This window comes from Helianthus annuus, chromosome 2 (genome assembly GCF_002127325.2).
Source record: "Helianthus annuus cultivar XRQ/B chromosome 2, HanXRQr2.0-SUNRISE, whole genome shotgun sequence".
Lineage (NCBI taxonomy): Eukaryota > Viridiplantae > Streptophyta > Magnoliopsida > Asterales > Asteraceae > Helianthus > Helianthus annuus.
This window is the reverse complement of record NC_035434.2, coordinates 163,659,806-163,675,435: the sequence shown is the minus strand read 5'-3', so window position 1 is coordinate 163,675,435 and position 15,630 is coordinate 163,659,806. Positions and strand designations below refer to the sequence as shown.

The 15,630-nt window shown below is 37.0% G+C and overlaps 3 protein-coding genes across 5 annotated transcripts; 2 read left to right on the top strand and 1 right to left on the bottom strand.

Annotated features, from left to right (window-relative positions):
- Window positions 1–2,670: 2,670 nt before the first annotated feature.
- LOC110894503 lies at window positions 2,671–5,679 on the top strand. Of its 2 annotated transcripts, XM_022141725.2 has the most exons (5): window positions 2,671–2,990; window positions 3,076–3,182; window positions 3,878–4,328; window positions 5,069–5,190; window positions 5,275–5,673. In XM_022141725.2, exons 1-5 carry the CDS (start codon window positions 2,733–2,735, stop codon window positions 5,471–5,473), a joined length of 1,137 nt encoding a protein of 378 aa, XP_021997417.1. In that variant the 5' UTR covers window positions 2,671–2,732; the 3' UTR covers window positions 5,474–5,673. The 2 variants fall into 2 exon arrangements, with proteins under 2 accessions (XP_021997417.1, XP_021997418.1); XM_022141726.2 differs by lacking the exon at window positions 5,069–5,190 and having other exon boundaries at window positions 5,275–5,679.
- Window positions 5,680–8,648: 2,969 nt separating this feature from the next.
- LOC110894504 (beta-1,6-galactosyltransferase GALT29A) lies at window positions 8,649–10,197 on the top strand. Its single transcript, XM_022141727.2, has one exon. The coding sequence runs from the start codon at window positions 8,944–8,946 to the stop codon at window positions 10,051–10,053; it is 1,110 nt and encodes a 369-aa protein (XP_021997419.1). The 5' UTR covers window positions 8,649–8,943; the 3' UTR covers window positions 10,054–10,197.
- A 3,270-nt stretch (window positions 10,198–13,467) lies between these two features.
- Window positions 13,468–15,396, bottom strand: LOC110894505. Of its 2 annotated transcripts, none has more exons than XM_022141728.2 (2): window positions 13,927–15,396; window positions 13,468–13,749 (listed from the first exon to the last, which is right to left on the bottom strand). In XM_022141728.2, the coding sequence occupies exon 1, from the start codon at window positions 15,122–15,124 to the stop codon at window positions 13,928–13,930; it is 1,197 nt and encodes a 398-aa protein (XP_021997420.1). In that variant the 5' UTR covers window positions 15,125–15,396; the 3' UTR covers window positions 13,468–13,749; window position 13,927. The 2 variants fall into 2 exon arrangements, with proteins under 2 accessions (XP_021997420.1, XP_021997421.1); XM_022141729.1 differs by lacking the exon at window positions 13,468–13,749 and having other exon boundaries at window positions 13,757–15,126; window positions 15,287–15,391.
- Window positions 15,397–15,630: the final 234 nt, after the last annotated feature.

Sequence of the window (15,630 nt, the reverse complement as noted above, 5' to 3'; positions counted from 1 at the left end):
CATACAAATACCACATACATCGCTATGTACGCCATAACAAAAGGTCATTCAATAATCCTCATCACCTTATAACAAGTAACTAATAACCGGGTTAAGTGTGCGGTCTCCCCACTCGTTTTTATGTGGGCTTAACGAGTTGCACGACCCATTATTCTTGTAACCCAAATTAAATGACCAACCCATCCGAACTTGTGTGATACTGGACCACCCGAGATTTGGGCCCAGTTCATCCACTCATAAGATTGCACTCGCCCTTCCTACTCGATGTGGCCCAATGTATTAAAGTCTGGGTATTGTTACCCAGCCCACACTTAACCGGGCCTGTAATACTTCTAGTTCATCACTGCCTCCCCCAGTCCCGAGCCCATGCAGTCCGCAACACCTTAGCTCAAGGACTCGTTTACTGGGTGCGACCCATGTGTAGTGCAGCCCAATTATGCACCACAGCCCAAAGTCTATCTATTGGATCAACAATTTGTAATTTGTTTTGTTACCAGCCAATTACATCTAAGCTATGTGGTCTGTATGAGATTATTTTATCACAAAGTTGTAGGATTCTGTTGTGTTTATGCAGCCCCAGGTCCCCACATTATTTCATCACATAACCGTACTTCAATACATAACCTATAGCTCAATAATAATCTATACCAATTTGCACAGGATCCATTTAATCAACCAATGACATAACAGCCCCACTACCCGCAACCCTCTATGCCCATCGATATAATAATTCTTTTTTTTTTCAAAGTCACGTTACCATTTCTGAGCACTGCACTAACATCAATACAATCAATTTATGTGAAGGTCACTAAAGTCAAACCTCCCAATTGTTAAATAGCACATCAGTACATGCATATATCCATAAAAGATCATACTATATAATATCCAACTTAACACATCATGCATGAGCAAAATTTACATTACTGTTACTCAATAATCGACATATAAATTATGACTCACACATCACCAAAAGACCATTACAATTCACGACACACATCACCTAATCATGCAGCACTAATAATTAAATCATTCGACAATAATCATACAATTATCCTATTATCACAATTCAGTTTTCAATCAAGTTATGAACAAACGAGTATAATGCATCAAGGACCTAATAAACGTGATTGGACTAACCCGATCTTGATATTCACCAGACAAGAAGGATGATTCTTAAGAGGGATAGACTTCGATCACGATGTAGGGGGGGTATGTTACTGCCGTCACACAATAGCTAGCTAGGGTTTGTTATATGATGATGGAGAAGTAATTTTACGTACATGCTAATCAGTTATAGGTACAACACTATTCTTAAATCATTGAGAGTAAGTGGGCTGATTACAAGTTGGGCTACAAGGCAAATAGGCGGCCCAAATATAGAAGTGCGAGGTTGGGCTCAGGTGGACTAGTTCTTGGTCCGAAATTTAGATTGATTTAGCAATCGGTTACATAGAAATTCGAATGGCACCAATGGGTCAAATCTTAGTAGGCCCAAATGTGATAAGGCCCAAACATAATAGATAATAGGATTACCAACAGTTAATGGAGTTAAGATCATGAGATTTAAGCGTAACTAACCTTGAAGGTTCGGGTTGTCACAGCAAAACCCTGGCGAGTTGGCGATGGAGAAATTGAACAATGATGGCCGATGAGGAGTTTTGATTAGGATTATGTACTTTTGAATCGAATGGCAGGTTGAGAGTTGAGTATCGAGCAACACTTCCTATTTTAGTATTTGACATTTTGACTTAATTACTAAATGGCGGCGTTGATAGCTGAAATACAAAAGGGTACATTCACTAAACGGTCTTTGTCCCGAGTGCCGAGTGTTATGTACCTTATGTCCAAGGTTTGATGCAAAACTACTATTGAGCCGGGGGTCTCACTCGAAGCAGCCTCTCTATTCCTACGGGGTAGAGGTAAGGTTGTCTACATCTTACCCTCCTCATACCCTACCCTTTGCTTTGCTATTGATGGGATTTAGTGAGTATGATGATGATTATGATGATGATGACGACAACTAAATGGATTCATCAAAAAATTATTAGTGTGATTGTGTGCCTCTAGTCATTTTATCAAAATTTATATATAGTAAAATATAAATTGAGTTAACGAGTTAATTACATAGTTAGTATATGTGGTTTATAGAAAATAACATACTTAGGTACTAATAGCTTAAATCACCTTCTAGAGTATTATCTTTTCATTTTGTAACGTTTGGAGGTATTAACTTATAGGGTATTAACATAGTTAGTCCCTGTGGTTTGCACAAAATAACATAATTAGGTACTAATAGAATGCGATTTTAAACCTACAAATAACGTTAATACCTCCAAACGTTACAAAATGAAAAGTTAATACCCTAGAATGTGATTTTAAACTATTAGTACCTAAGTACGTTACTTTGTACAAACCACAAAGACTAACTATGTAATTAACTCTTGAGTTAACTGAGCCGAATCAAATCGAACGGACCTTTGCTCGTGCTCATTCGTTTACAAACTGAACCAAGCATCTTTTTCAATAGAGCTGAATCAAACGAGCAAATTCTGAGCATTTTTCAAACAAGGATCGAACGAGTATTGAGCGTCGAGCGATTTAAACAGCCCTAGTTTAAGGTGTGATTATTTGTACTTGTAAAGGGCAAAGTTGGAAAACCCATAAAAGAAAAGCAAACACAGGTGACAACAGACAGTAGAGCCGCCAACTGAAACCAAGAACAAAAGCCACAAATGGGGAAGAACAAGAAGCAAAGAAACCAACACCAAAACCAACGTAATCGCAAAGATGCATCATACTACCTCGAAGATAACGAACAACAAAGCTATCCACTAACTCAACCCCCAAATCTCTCCGACCAAGAACAAGATTCAGACGACAACAATGAAGACCAAAACCCATCAACTGATAATAATAATATTAGTAATAACAATGATGATGATGGTACTCATCTTCCATCAAAGTTCTCACTTTATCAACAATCTGTACAGGTATACATGACTTGAACAAAACCCTTAATTTGATTAGGGTTTTATAATAATAATAATAAATAATTTTTGTGGGGTTTTGTTGCAGTCACCTAAGGGGGATATTAGTTATCTACAGAAGTTTTTTTTGACTTATGTTGGTGGGAGGGCTCCTCTGCATCTTCAAGAAGATTTCTGTGGCACTGCTCTGCTAAGGTTTTTTTTTTTTTTTTTTTTTTTTAATGATTTTATCAATATTAATGTTTCTTGATATGTGTGATGCTGCATTTGGCAATATATGCACAATAAATGTGTTTTAAGTTAGTGTTAATTTTGGGTTAGTATTAGACTATTAGGCTGGAGGGTGTGGCTAGGGGCTTTATCACGCCACGCTGCCACGTCACACAAGGGCTTTAAAGTCCTCCTTTAACTTGTAGGGTGTGGCTATGGGCTTTATAGCGCCCTCCTTTAAAGCCAATCAACTTCGATGGAGCCCTTTCTTCCGTTACCATCTTGGCGAAACAACCATGCCCCCCCCCCCTCTCTTAAAGATGACGGTATGGGTGGTGGAGCCCCACCGGCGCCATTGAAGGTGAGGTGGCAGGGGTGGCGCCTCCATACCCTCCAGCCTTAGTAGGAGAATAAAGTTTCAAACTTGATGACGAAACACTGATATTCATGCCTTTGGAGATTTTAAAGAAACTAAATTAATGTTAAAGTTGAAAAGCGTGGTTTAAAAATTGTGCGCGCGTTGCGTTTAGTGCGGCGATGGAAACGCGTCGATGTAGTTAATGCTATGTGATTCCATGGTGCGCATGTGTGGCGCTTTGCGCAGTTAATGGAAGTATTTTGCGCATGCTTTTATTAGATAAGAAACATCATTAATCTATAATCATATGATTCAATTACAGTACAGAGTGGCTCCGAAGCGACTCAAGAAGGACTTCCATAGGTTTAGATTTAGACGTCGAGGCTCTTGATTACTGCATGGAGAATAACGTCAACAAAATCGGGGCCGATATATCTTCTAGAATCTTCCTTTACCACGGCAACGTATTGCAACCTCAAGAAGCAAAACTAGTAAAATCCAATCTTCAAAACATCATGCATAATGCAACACTTGAAGAAAACGAAAACGGTTCTGAACCCGTTACTAATTATGAAGCACTTCCATCTAGAGACATTGTATGTGCTTTTAACTATAGTTGCTGTTGTCTCCATACTCGCCATGAGCTTGTTTCGTATTTCAAAAACGCCCTTCAAGCGTTATCTAAAAAAGGCGGGATTTTTGTCATGGATCTTTATGGTGGTACTTCATCCGAATGCGAACTTAGGATGCAAAGAAAATTTCCGAATTTTACGGTAATCACTTAAATTATTTTCTTGCATATATTATACATATAGTGAAAGGATTAAATACAAAAGGCTCTTAACGTGTGACGACACGGGACCACCAATATAACGAGCGTAATTATGCAAAGTTAATTACTATTGTGCTACCGCGTTCAATTGAAGGCCTAGATTAGATCAGATGTGCGGTTGAGATGCTCGCGTACGCATCGCACGATAAGGTGGTCTTGTACGTTAACCGCCTAACCGGCCTCTATATATATATATAGATATATATAACTAGTTTTCATTCAATTATTTTTTTTTTCAATTATTGCATGGTATCTTGTAGCAAAAACACTTGAGTAAAGTACACGGATGGTCCCTGTGGTTAACCAAAATTTTGGATTTAGTCCCTAGCTTTTTTAAAGTACACTGATGGCCCCTGTTGTTTGCACTTTGTAACGTATTTAGTCCCCAACTTTTGCCAAAACTGCATGGATGGTCCCTGTGGGTGTAACACATTTAGTCCCTAAACGTTGGGGACTAAATGCGCTACAAAGTGCAAACCACAGGATCCATCAGTGTACTTTCGGCAAAAGTTGAGGACTAAATAAGTTACAAAGTGCAAACTACAGGGACCATCCATGTACTTTTGAAAAAAACTAGGGACTAAATTCAAAATTTTGGTTAACCACAGGGACCATCCGTGTACCTTACTCAAAATCACTATTTTGAGAATTTTATTTTTATTTTCATCCAAAATATGTCAGTATACATGGGAGCAAGCGGGATTCGACATTGTTCAAAGGAAAACACGAATCAGTCTGCATTATACTCTGCATAAACATCAAAACAAGAAACTTCGCCACGCGTTTTCATACAGCTGGAGATTGTAATACTTTCTTTATCTCCTTACGGTTGAAGGGTATTTTAGACATTTGACTAACAGGCAAACGTTGATTTATTTTTGTGTTAGGTGGTCGTTACCGGAGATCAAAGATTGTTTGGAAGAAGCGGGATTTCGGTCTGTTCATTTCTGGATCCGTCAGATGCCTGACAGTGAGAATATCAAAAGCATTCAAGGATTTGGTGACGGTAAAGATATTAAATACGAAGAAGTTACGAGTTTTCAACAGCAAGATTCATGGAATGCTTATATCGTTGGTGTTTCTTAATGTTTTTTTTTTTTTTTTTTTTTTTTGTGATAAAAACAGTTTATTTAAATCGTTTAGCTGTTATATCAAGAATTAACGTGGTGAATCCGTTGAGAACTTGAACAATTACAACGTCGTTGCAGACGTGATCTTCTTGAGCATTTCTTACCTTTTACCGAAACGTTTATTCAGTTTTAAATGATTATAATGTTACTTTCTTACCACTTTCTTGCTTCTGGATTATTTGCTTTCAGAATTGTGTGTGTGTGTGGTTTTTTTTTTTTTTTTTTTTTTTTTTTTTTTTTTTTTTTTTTTTTTCAACACAGTTTGAGTTAGTAGTGTTAAGATCTTGGATGAGTGAGAAACAAGGTACGCAACGAACTTTGACTTTTTAGGTCAAAACTGTTTCCATTCATATCTATATATTTGTGATGGCCTCGTAGCAAAGATAAACCAACATTCGCTTCACGTGGTAGTATTTGTCTAAAACTCTAAACCGTCGTCAAAATCATTAGAAAAGAGTAAGAATTTTATGTCAAATTTGAAGGTGATAATTACTCTGTTTGACCTTTAAAGTCAAACATGAAGCCTTGGTTTATTGACTATGCTTGCGGATTGCTTATCTTGAAGGTTATACTAAGAGAAATTCATGAGTATTGGTATTTGTTTTTTTTTTTATATATAGAGTTAAATGCCATTTTAGTCCTTGTAGTTTGGGCTACTTTGCCAGTTTAGTCCAAATGTTTCATTTTTCACCTTTGGGTCCAAAAAGGTTTCACCGTTGCCATTTTAGTCCACTGAGTTAACTTCATCCATTTTTCTGTTAGCGAGAAGGGCCATTCGATCATTTTATATGTAATTCTGTTAACTAGAAGGCAATTCGGCCATATAAAATGACCGAATTGCCCTTCTTGTTAACAGAATAAATGGATGAAGTTAACCCAGTGGATTAAAATGGCAATAGTGAAACCTTTTTGGACCCATAGGCGAAAAATGAAACCTTTGGACTAAACCTACCGTACGCCTTCTTATATTTCGTTACTAAACAAACATGTAAAAACAAACTTATTATATAAATACACCAAAGATATATATAATTCTGGTCATTATCACTTTATTAATCTTTGAGTTGAAGACTAAGCTATGCCACTTTTCTAGTTTCCTTAAGAGTTGCATGCAAAGTGCCTTTTGCTTTCTTGAGATAGAGCTTATATAGTCAAAATTAGTCCGCTGACTTTCCAAAGTTTTTTTTTTTTTTTAATTTTATAATCCGCTGCATTTTTCCCCTTGGTATTGCATATATACAAAAAATAAAGCTAACGTATAATATAAAGTTGTCGCCACGGGTTTTTGTTGGGTAATTGATCAAGCTAAAGTAATTATTGTACATAACATGTCTGCTTTATTTAATAAGATGACTTCAAAAACTTATAGAGGAGAGTGTGCGTGTGAGTGATGAAGAAAGAGATGGAGGTTGTCGATGGTGAATGTGAAGGTTATGCGACAGTTAAAGGTGCTAAACGGCTTGTGTTCGTGGTTTGACCTAGATCTACTCTAAGCTTGTTTACATCTAACTCAAACCTGTGAATTTTATTGGTTTTACATCACCAGTTTCTAGGTTTGTAAATATTGTCACGTCTAGTATATTTTCTATTTAACCCATGACCTAGTGATCTGGTGTATGATATTGTGATTTCCCTTCAAAAGTGATGTTGTTCGCATGTGTAAGTTGATAGGTGGTTTAAGTGTAAAAAAGTTGTTAAAAAGTAAATTTAGTTATTTTTAACTCAGTTAACATTTTTAAGGTTAAAAAAGGAATGCACCGGAATTAAGTTATCTAAATAAATAATATTGGTTGATGGAAACAATGATGGTTTATCTTAATCTCAATTGAACTTTTTACAAGTGTTTAACTAGTTAACTTAAGAAAGCAATTATAATTGATTGATAGAAACAATGATGGTTTATCTCAATCTCAATTGAACTTTTTTACAAGTGTTTAACTAGTTAACTTAAGAAAACAATGATGATAAAGGAAGATGTGATTTTTTGGGTTTGTAATAGGGCAAGAATCTCATCTCCTAAATCAGAGAATTGGGTCACTTTTGATGTAGCGAACATCGTATAAGTTTCGTTTTCTTGTTTTTGTTTCGTCCGTATTTCTTCAGTTTCTTGCTGACCCTATATATTTATATATAGAGTCGTTGACGTTAAAAAAATAGCAATTATAATCACAATTGAAGGGGAAGTTATAAATGAGGCTACAAGAAAGAAGTATAGTTTTAAAATATTGCTTTTATTAGATTAGATTGTTAGATGGATTACAATGTAATTCATTGACTAGTTAATTCCTTCACATGTCACCGACGTTAACCCTTTCCCCACAGAATTGTGAAACAAAATATTTTAAGTCATATAGATAAAGTGATAAATGCTTAATGATATATTTTGACCATGTTAAATTTGTTCGTTCTGGTTCGCTCTTTTTTTAACGTTCAACGAATCCTCTAAATAGATTATTGGCGAAATTCACCACATTGGGATACACTCGCCTTCGAACCGGGGAAAACCCTCATCTAGGGCTGAAGCCCGTGAGTACTCTCGAAGGCACGACAATGCAGTGAGGTAAAACCCATTCAATTCAAGGATCGAACTAACGATCGCCACCTATTCGCCTGGTCCCCCATCATCATCCGGTGCCGCCAAAACTAATGGGGAAGCAGGAATCGAACCTGGGTCTTTTGGAAACCTATGTCTCTCCTTTACCACTCCACCACCAGCTCATTGGCCGTACTAGTTCACTCTAAGCGGCTTAATTAAATGATTTATGTGACATCTGATTAGTATAATCAAACGGGACGTGATTGGACTACACCATGTGTCACCAAACACTCACCTAAACTAGACGCAAACCAATACTCAAATCTAGAAATTAAATTAAGAAAAAGGAAGACAAATATTAATTAAAGTAATAAGGACGTCACAACTCACAACATGTTACTATAATAATCATACCATGACACAAAGGGAATAAAATGGAAACGGACCTACCAAAGCCCCCATAATCCCACCATCCCAATACATACAAAAGACCACTCATACACAATCCAATAAATCAATAATAAACGGTCAAAGTTCTACCCTTTTTAGTGGAGACGTAGATTCAATTCCCGCTTATACTATTTTTAAGGGACGTCTGAGTGAAGAGACGAATCAGGGCTTTAATCCCAGGTTCAAACCTGAGAAAGCGAGAATTTACGAATTCCATCCAGTTTTCACGCGTCTGAGTAAATGGACGAATCAGGGCTTTAGCCCCCCACTCACGTGTAATAATCACCATACAAATCACACCTACAACATGCACTACCTCTCATGACTCAATATACAACAATGAAAAACAATCAACCAACTTTCATCTACTTCAAATCCATTCTTTAACCCATACCCTTTTCCGATCCAAACCCATATTTGACCAGACCCACATAACCAAAATGATCGTCAAGCGTTCACTTCGCACGTTATTCCCCGCCGTTTTTGTTTTCGCCGCCGCCGCCGTCACTCTGTACATCCGGTTCATCCCCACCGACGCAATACGACCACAGAACGTGTTTAACGACACTTTGCTGACGTTTGCTGGAGTTGATTTGGGTGATTTTTCATTGAGGCATAACGTCGAACAATTGGTGGGCGGAGATTTCCGAAACACTAGAACTAATTTCCAGCGCTCGTTTAGGTCAATTGGACGTTACCGGTTGGATACTGGAGCTAGATCTGTCAGGGGTGGATCAACGGAGGTTAATTTGCATCAAATCCAGATGATTTTCAGGCAGAATTTGGAAAAATGGTGGCGAAACCGTCGGTTTGACCCGGATGTAATGTCAAACATGGTCAACGATTTGAAAAGTTCGTTGACTGTTGGGAGGAAGTATAAGACTTGTGCTGTGGTGGGTAATAGTGGGATTTTGTTAAAAACCAATCTTGGTGAAGTAATTGATAGTCACGAGTTCGTAATTCGGTTGAACAACGCACGTATCGGCGGTTATGAACGCTTCGTGGGGTCGAAAACGAGCCTTTCGTTTATGAACAGCAACATACTACACTTGTGTTCGCGTAGAGGCGGTTGTTTTTGCCATCCGTATGGCGAAAATGTCCCCATTATGATGTACATGTCTCAACCGATACATTTTCTCGATTACATTGTATGCAATTCGTCGCATAAAGCGCGGTTAACAATCACCGATCCGCAGCTTGATGTGTTATGCGCGCGGATTGTTAAGTATTATTCGGCGAAAAGATTTGTTGTGGAAACCGGGAAGGGGTTGGAATCATGGAGTTTGTTACATGGTGGGCCCGAGTTTCATTACTCGTCGGGTATGCAAGCGGTTATGCTTGCGTTGGGGGTTTGTGAGAACGTTAGTATCTTCGGGTTTGGTAAATCAGGTGGAGCGAAACATCATTATCACACGAATCAGAAAAAGGAGCTTAGTTTGCATGATTATGAGGCGGAGTATGATTTCTATGACGATCTTGTTAAGAACCCGAAGGCGGTTCCTTTTGTCTCGGATAGGTTTAAGTTTCCGACTGTTGTAATACATAGATGACAAATTGACAATGTTGACACAATGTTTAGATGTTTTTAGATATGGTGATGAGTTTCTAGTTTTACATAGATTGATTGATGTAATTACATTTTGAAAGATATACAAACATATGTGGGAAATTTATGTTTGTTGTTATCATTTAAATAAAGTAAAGGCCTTGTTTTACAATTGAACATACTCATCAAGCTACCATTTATATATATATTTAGAGTAAAAATGTTAAAATGGTCCCAGGTCAATTTTGTCACTTCAATCAAAAAATAAACTTTTGTATTTGGGTTCATAAGGTTTCATTTTTGTTGTCATTTTCTTCCAATTGACAATTTAGGTTAGAATATTTAGTTAACTTCTCTATTTTTTTTTTTTGTCGTTTTCCTCATTTAATTAAAATATATTATGGCATAAAATGACGATTATACCCTTCATTTAAATGAGGATAACGACAAAAAGGGGAGAAATTAACAGAAATTCTAACACAATTTGCTAATTGGATGAAAATGACAACAAAAGGGAAACATCGAGGACCCAGATACAAAAGGTTCCATTTTTGGACTGAAGTGGCCTAAACTAAAGGACCATTTTGGCATTTTACTTTGTATATTTATATACACGATATGATGGCATTCATCATACAAGAGTTGATACTCAACAACATATAATGTGGTTTTTTCTAATAGTGTGTAACATTTAGTTTTTATAGAAAATATAAATACATAGTTCGTGATAAATTTAATTGAAAGCTGAGTTGTATCTAAAATAAAGAATTTTTTTTTATATTACGAGACCAAAATCTGCCATATTAAAACCTATATAAATTATCAACTTTCTTGTGCATCATGAGTTGTACTCCATGCTTAGGGAATTTTTCAAAAAAAAACTTAATTTTTCACTTTCAACCTTAAAGTTTTATCTTTTACATTTTAAGTCATTACTTGATTTTCCACTTTCAACCTTAAAGTTTTATCTTTTACATTTTAACCCATTTGAAATTTTTACTTTTAACTCAAACTTTTTCATCTTTTGTAATTCACCACAACACTTTATTATTTACAACTTTGGTCCTCCATACTTTTTATCTTTCGCAAGTTTTTCGTTTTACGTTTTGTTCTAAATTTTGCGAGTTAACTTGTCGTAGCGTGCATGTGAGGTTCAACATTTTTGCTCTATTTCTCCATATTTGACAGACCCGTCGCAACGCGTCCATTTTTTCCCTTTTGAAACTTCGTCGCAACGGGCGGGTCCTAGATCGACTAAGTTATTATTTTTTACGTTTTACGTTTCTGGTTAATTTCTTCGCATTAACACACTGTAACGGGTGTGCGTGGTTCAACGATTTTAGTCTCCTTTTCGTTCAGTGTAATTTTTATCATTTTATCTATTTTATTTTTACGATGTTGAGAGTCGATGTCGTTGTGGCATTGGTGCTACTTGGCACGGTTTTACGAACATTTTTAACCTATTAATTTTTTTACTAATATTTTGTTTCGGTTTACCCCTATACTTCCTTTACTTAAAAACTATTTTTTACGTGCATATTTTACGTACGAGTATGTATAAATATGATTTCTTCTGCATTCCGACGTAAACTTTTTTTATAGACGAGTCAGGTCAAATATAATACGTTTTTGTTTAAAGAAATCATTTTTACGTGCATATTTTTATGTACGTTTCGTATAAATTCAAGTTATTGTTTGATATGAATTCCATTTACTTTACGTTTGATCCAATGACAATGCTTATACATGTTACACTAACTTCAACTGGATACGTCGAAATGTGTGTTTTCATATGGTTAATGCATCATATAACGTTTAGACTAATCATTCAATGTTTACGATGTACCCGCGCCGCAACGCGGGCGGGTCTTAACCCTATTTGGATACAAATAGGTTTTCAATAGCGAAGCATAGAGAAAAGCAAAACAAAAAAGTGTGTTTAGATCATATTATTAGAGAAAAAGAAATTATATGTTAATTGAAACACTTTCCACTCCTCTAAGGCCACCTTTAGTGGCACGTTATATCACACCATTTTTGTATATGGTGCCCCCATAGTGCCGCCAACACCACCACGGCGGACGCTATGGGGTGTTTTTTCCTTCTTCCGTGAAAATTATAGCGGCATGAGGGGGGGATTATTTCATATACAAACTCACACACATATACATACATATACATAAAGCCCCATACATATATAACCTCACTACACCCTCTTGTGATATAAAGCCCCTCTTTTACGCGTCTCCTTGTCGCATGAAGCCCCCTAAGGGGCTTTATTACTCATGGTCTAAGAAAGATTAAAACAAATACCCCTTTGGGTTTTGGTGTTTGTTCAGTTGGAACATTTCCAGTTGTCATCGGACTGAACCTGCGACAATCCTGAGATGTTGAGGACCAAGATTAGTATGTGAATGATAATTAACACATCATGTCCCCAGTCTATCATGATGGTCTTTTTTCTTTTTCTCTTTTACAACAATCTTGTTACATTTGATATTTTCTCTTTCTTTTTACAGGACACATTGGTTAATTAGGACATCCCTAGGCATTTTGATTCAACGCGACATTAGTGAATGCTAGTTATGTCAACATAAAATATGTGATGGAGCTTTTTTATACGGAATTCTAAGATATAACGTATCTCTTTCTATCTTGAGGAGCTCGTTTTCGTTACTTTTATATAAAGTATAACTATAAATATATGTTCTTCTAATACATCTTTATGATTGATTTAGACTTGGTTGTAACATCATGTTACAAACACTTAAACAAGAAATATATGAGTAGCAAGGAGACCTACCTACCTAGTATGTACAATACTTGTGGTAAAAATCATGGTTGCAAAAGTCGCTAGGCGCTCCCTAGTCGGTCGACCGGGGAGTTGAGAGTACTCGGTCTACGCGGAGAGTACTCGGGAAGTACTCGGACGTGTTAAATTATAAAGAAATTACTTTTTGGAGATTAAATATATGTCAAATAACACAAATTTGCTAATATTTAGAACAAAATACGTGAAAATGATATTCATTCTTTAATATGATAGGCATAGAAATTATGTTATATTATTATTTAAGTCAAACTAGGCCCGATTTGACCTACTAGACCCAATTCTGGCCAAGGTTCATCGCGTTTGACCGACTCCGAGTAATTAGGCGGAGTCAAAGAAAGTCGCCACGGCAGCCTGCCTTGTAGCGACTACTCGGGGAGTACTCGGCCTTGAAAACCTTGTTTTACAACCATGGTAAAAATGAAAAATATTCAACACCTAGAGGTTTTTGTGAAGGAATGATCGGGTTTGACCAGTTGGTTTTGATTGGTTCGGTTCAGGTTAGACCAAGTGTAGGATTACAAACCGATTTTAACCCTTCGGTTCAGACCGGGTTCAAACAAAGAAACGGATTTTTTCACCTCCGTCAACACCTAATACATGCAACTTAATTTGAATATATGTTTCTTTTAACAAGTTAGTTTCCAGCAATAAAGTTTTTCAGAAACTATGAAAAGTCAAAACCATTTCATTAACTAAAGTCAACCTTTTTACCAAATAAACCATTCATAGTTTCTTCCTCCATCGGTTGTTTTCACATATCAGCCGCCTAAAGACCCATACTTTGACCGCATCTTCAGGCGGGCCTTGAGTCTCAGGCGCGCAAGGCTAGAAGATTTCCTGAAAACAATTATGAAGCTATCCAAAGACCTAGCAGTGATGTAAAAAGTAAAAACACACGACAACAACAAGACGTCACAAAACGGTACAGAGTGCAGTCACTAATCAGTAATTAACAGATGAATAACATAAAGAGCTGCTAACCAAACCGGAAAATCAATAAACGAAAAAAAAATCATAATTATTTTACTATTTTAGGCTCAGGACCTTATTGATTAAGATCTGCAGACATCATCGCCTTACGCTTCAATTCCAACAGCATTTGATCGTTTTCCATCTTCATCCTCTCGTTATCGATCCTCATCATCTCCAATTCGGTATCTTGCTTACGGCGAAACCTTTGCCATTTAAAGCGTTCTTTCTCTAACTCCAACATTTGTGCTTGAATATGTAGCTTCTGTTCTTCTAGTTGTAATAAACGGTTGTTCAGCCATTGATCCTGCAATTTCACACCTTGTTGATCCATGTCCATCTGCACGTTTTTCATCATCAGAGAATCTTCATTTTGTTTTACCCTCTTCGAAGATCCTTCACCAACTCCACATACCGCTGCTGTTCTTTGATCACCTTGATGATGATGATGACGGTGGTATTCATCATATTCGTCATGATCAAGATCCACATACGGATCATCATCATCGTCATCGTCATCAAGATCATCATTTGGAGCTCTAAGAGCTAATCTTAACGAATGTTGTAGTTGAGGATCGGGAGGAAGGTGTAACCGATTCCCGTTATGATAGGAACACATTTCTTCGTAATGCAAATGTTTAGAGCTTAAAATCTTCCTAACTTCTTCTTTGAGTTTCTCGGGAACATGATCCATCAAATCAAGAAGGGAGGGGTTTTCTACAACCTCACAAGAGGTACCTCTTCCGAGAATTTCATTAAGGCGTTTATAGCGTTTGTTTAAATCATTAAACTTATCCTCACACTGCTGCGGAGAAACAAAATGACCCCTTTCCGCCATAACTTTGGAAACCGACTTCCACTTGCCTTTCTTTTGTAAATTGGAAAACTTTCTTCGCGATCCGCCGTAGTCAGCAGCATCTTCACCTATGTAAGAAACCGCAGTGATCAAAAGCCGCACCATCAGGTCGTTCCATTTCACTCGTTGCCACGGTGAGGCGAAGTTCATGTTAACATTCTTCGCTCGGCCGTCTTGTTCTGTAAAGCTCGGCTCATCCTCCTCACCGCTCATCGCTCTTGTTTCCCCTTTACCAAACTCAGCCGCTAACGAAATGGTTCGATTACAATCTGGAATCGTTTCTGTTCCTATTCGAAAGGGGAAATTCTCATGAACACAAGGAAGAATCATGGATCCTTGTTGTTGATGATGATGAACTCTTTGCAAATCGAAACTCCCTCCCGAACCCCCCGATGATGACAAATTACCCCCCTCCATATCTAGAAAAACCCTAACTTCAAATTCAACTCCAATAATAATACCAAATCCAAGCCCTAACCCTAACCCTAATCAGCATCTAAAAATTCGTTTGTGAAATGCATAATTCGCGAACAAAATTACATGTAGGAATCGATAAAAACAATTGTACAGCAAACTTACAGTGACGATGAAAGGAGGAAACTGGAGATTGTGACTGAGTGATGGTGAAAATGAGTTGAATGCATGTTCAATGAATTGGGGACGGGGTTTAGAATAGAAAAATAGCTCCCAGAAACAAGGCCAAAAGTTATTTATTTATTTTTGAGTAAACTTTCATTTTGGTCCCTATGGTTTGGTCACTTTTACTATTTTAGTCTAAATCTCAAACTTTTTATATCTGGGTCCCCGTGGTTTGCATTTTGTTGTCATTTTAGTCCAAAATCCAAAAACCCTATTTTTTTGACTGTTGCAACCTCCTATTTTGTCCTATAGTGCAGGGGCATTTTGGTCATTTAATTTTCATT